Here is a 2,609-nt window from a genome sequence, read left to right as displayed (position 1 = left end):
GATGAACCTTCCAATGAATGGTTATCTTTGTATCTACTCATTAATGGATTATTATTAGAAATATGATCTCTGTATGTGTTCATTGGTGAAATGTGGATTTACCTTTCAGTATTTAAAGATCCAGACAAGGCCCCATCTGGCCTTGTTTGGGGCTGTCGGATCAAAGTCACCTCCCTTGGTTTTTTCGCAGTTTTTGGCCACCCTTTGGATGGACCTCAAGAGGAGGATGAAAGCAGATGTTCCTGCACTAGAAGTGCTGTCAGTTTGTTCATTCAGCACTGTCAGAGCTGGGCCCTCTCACAGCAGGGCTGGAGCCTCACCTGTGGCTGGAGGCAGCTGCAGGAATTCCCAGTGTCCAGGAGTGGCTCTGCAGCCCTTGGCTGTGACAGCTTCCCCCAGCTGCTGTGTGGATCTGGGGGATGGTAAAGCCTGAGGGGAACTGGGGCTGGATCTTTCTTAATCACTGCTGCAATCTTTGGTGGGGATGGTTGGGTGCATTGCTGAGCTGCTTCATTTGTGATTATTTTCTAATGATTGTGTGTTTTGCTGAGCTTCTCCTTTTGTAATTTTTTGCAGCTTTACCTAATATAAATGACACAATTCCTTCAGCTGGTGTCTGTGTCCTTGGTGCTGACCGTGCCCACTGGCAAAACTGACCCTGTGGGCTCCACAGAACCAAGGGACCCTTGTGACACTGCAAGGCCTCCTGTAACCAGAGGACCATGGTGACCCTGTGGGGCTCCATGGAACCAAGGGGCCATTGTGACACTGTGGGGCCTCATGGAACCATGGAGCCCATTCTGACACTGTGGGGACTCGTGGGGACAAGGTTCCATTCTTTTCTCATCCCTCTGAGCCCTGGGAGAACAAGGAACAGAAGGAGCCTCTTGAGAGTCCTGAGAGTGACTCTGGAGGGGAGCAAAGCCTTGCTGCCCTGCGCTCAGGAGATGCCCTTTGCTGGTGGAGCTGCTGTGCTGGAGCCCAGCTGTGTCCCAGCAGTGCCCATGGCCTGTCCCTGCCTGAGGGCACAGCACGGACACGCAGCAGGACAGTGACCAAGCTGCCAGAGCCCTCCGGCCTCGCAGCCACAGCAGGGCTGGGAAGGGGAGTGTGGAGCTGGGAGGAGCAGATGTGGAAAGAGGCACGGCCATTGTCCCTGGCTGTGCTGCTGTGCTGGGAGCCTCTTCCCTCCCCCTCTGCTCACAGGCACTGCCCCTGCAGAGCCAGAGAAGGGCTGAGGAAATGCCTTGGACACACAAGCCAGGGAAACCACTTGTTTTTATTCAAATGAACAGGGAACAAGCCTCCTGATATTCTTTGTGTTGCAAAAGAAAAGTACATGTTCATGTAAAAATGCTCAGAGTAGTAATACAGTATTTTGTAAAAAACACTATAACACTAGAAGAATATTAAGAAAAGGTCCTAATAAAAAAATGGACAAATAGGGGGGAAAAGGCCAGGATTGTAATGAGTTACATTCTGGAGGGTCTGAGCAGAAAAAAGAGGATTTATTGTTTCTGAAAAGATAGGGTCATCATTTTCCTTATGGCATCCTTGAGCTCCTGGTTCCTCAGGCTGTAGATGAGGGGGTTCAGGGCTGGAGCCACCACTGAGTACAAAACAGAGACTGACAGATCCAGGGATGGGGATGAGATGGAGGGAGGCTTTAGGTGAGCAAAGATAACAGTGCTGACAAACAGAGAGACCACGACCAGGTGAGGGAGGCAGGTGGAAAAGGCTTTGTGCCGTCCCTGCTCAGAGGGGATCCTCAGCACAGCCCTGAAGATCTGCACATAGGAGAAAACAATGAACACAAAACAGCCAAATACCAAACAGGCAGTAACAGCAAGAAGCCAAACTTCCCTGAGATAGGATTTGGAGCAGGAGAGCCTGATGATTTGTGGGATTTCACAGAAGAACTGGCCCAGGGCATTACCATGGCACAGGGGCAGGGAAAATGTATTGGCTGTGTGCATGAGAGCATTGAGAAAGGCACTGGCCCAGGCAGCTGCTGCCATGTGGGCACAAGCTCTGCTGCCCAGGAGGGTCCCGTAGTGCAGGGGTTTGCAGATGGACACGTAGCGGTCGTAACACATGATGGTCAGGAGGAAATATTCTGATCCAAGAAAGAAGAAAACCAGAAATACCTGTGCAGCACATCCTGTGTAGGAGATGGTGGGGGTGTCCCAGAGCGAACTGTGCATGGCTTTGGGGACAGTGGTGCAGATGGAGCCCAGGGCGCTGAGGGCCAGGTTGAGCAGGAAGAAGAACATGGGCGTGTGCAGGTGCTGGCCGCAGGCTACGGCGCTGATGATGAGGCCGTTGCCCAGGAGGGCAGCCAGGGAGATGCCCAGCAAGAGGCAGAAGTGCAGGAGCTGCAGCTGCCGCGTGTCTGCCAATGCCAGCAGGAGGAAGTGCCTGATGGAGCTGCTGTTGGACATTTCTTCGCTCTGCCCATGGAGTCCTGCTCAAGGAAGAGACAGTCACAAGTCAGGGCTGACTTTGCTGAGCAATGTCCAAGCCCTTTCTCCCAGCCCTGCCCCTGCTTCTCTGTGCCTCCCAGTTTTCCTTTTCTTAGAGCTGTTCCTTCAGCCCCATGCCTGGAGCTC

General features: G+C 52.5%; 1 protein-coding gene across 1 annotated transcript; it reads right to left on the bottom strand.

Annotated features, from left to right (window-relative positions):
• Positions 1-1,508: 1,508 nt before the first annotated feature.
• Positions 1,509-2,441, bottom strand: LOC121348298 (olfactory receptor 14C36-like). Its single transcript, XM_041427637.1, has one exon. The coding sequence runs from the start codon at positions 2,439-2,441 to the stop codon at positions 1,509-1,511; it is 933 nt and encodes a 310-aa protein (XP_041283571.1).
• Positions 2,442-2,609: the final 168 nt, after the last annotated feature.

Source organism: Onychostruthus taczanowskii, unplaced genomic scaffold, assembly GCF_017590055.1.
Source record: "Onychostruthus taczanowskii isolate IOZ18803 unplaced genomic scaffold, ASM1759005v1 scaffold1178, whole genome shotgun sequence".
Classification (NCBI taxonomy): domain Eukaryota; kingdom Metazoa; phylum Chordata; class Aves; order Passeriformes; family Passeridae; genus Onychostruthus; species Onychostruthus taczanowskii.
The sequence above is the reverse complement of the archived record's forward strand: the minus strand, read 5'-3'. Positions and strand labels throughout refer to the sequence as shown.

Coding starts and splice junctions, on each gene's coding strand:
- LOC121348298 (XM_041427637.1), bottom strand. CDS start 2,441: ATGTCCAACAGCAGCTCCATCAGGCACTTCCTCCTGCTGGCATTGGCA.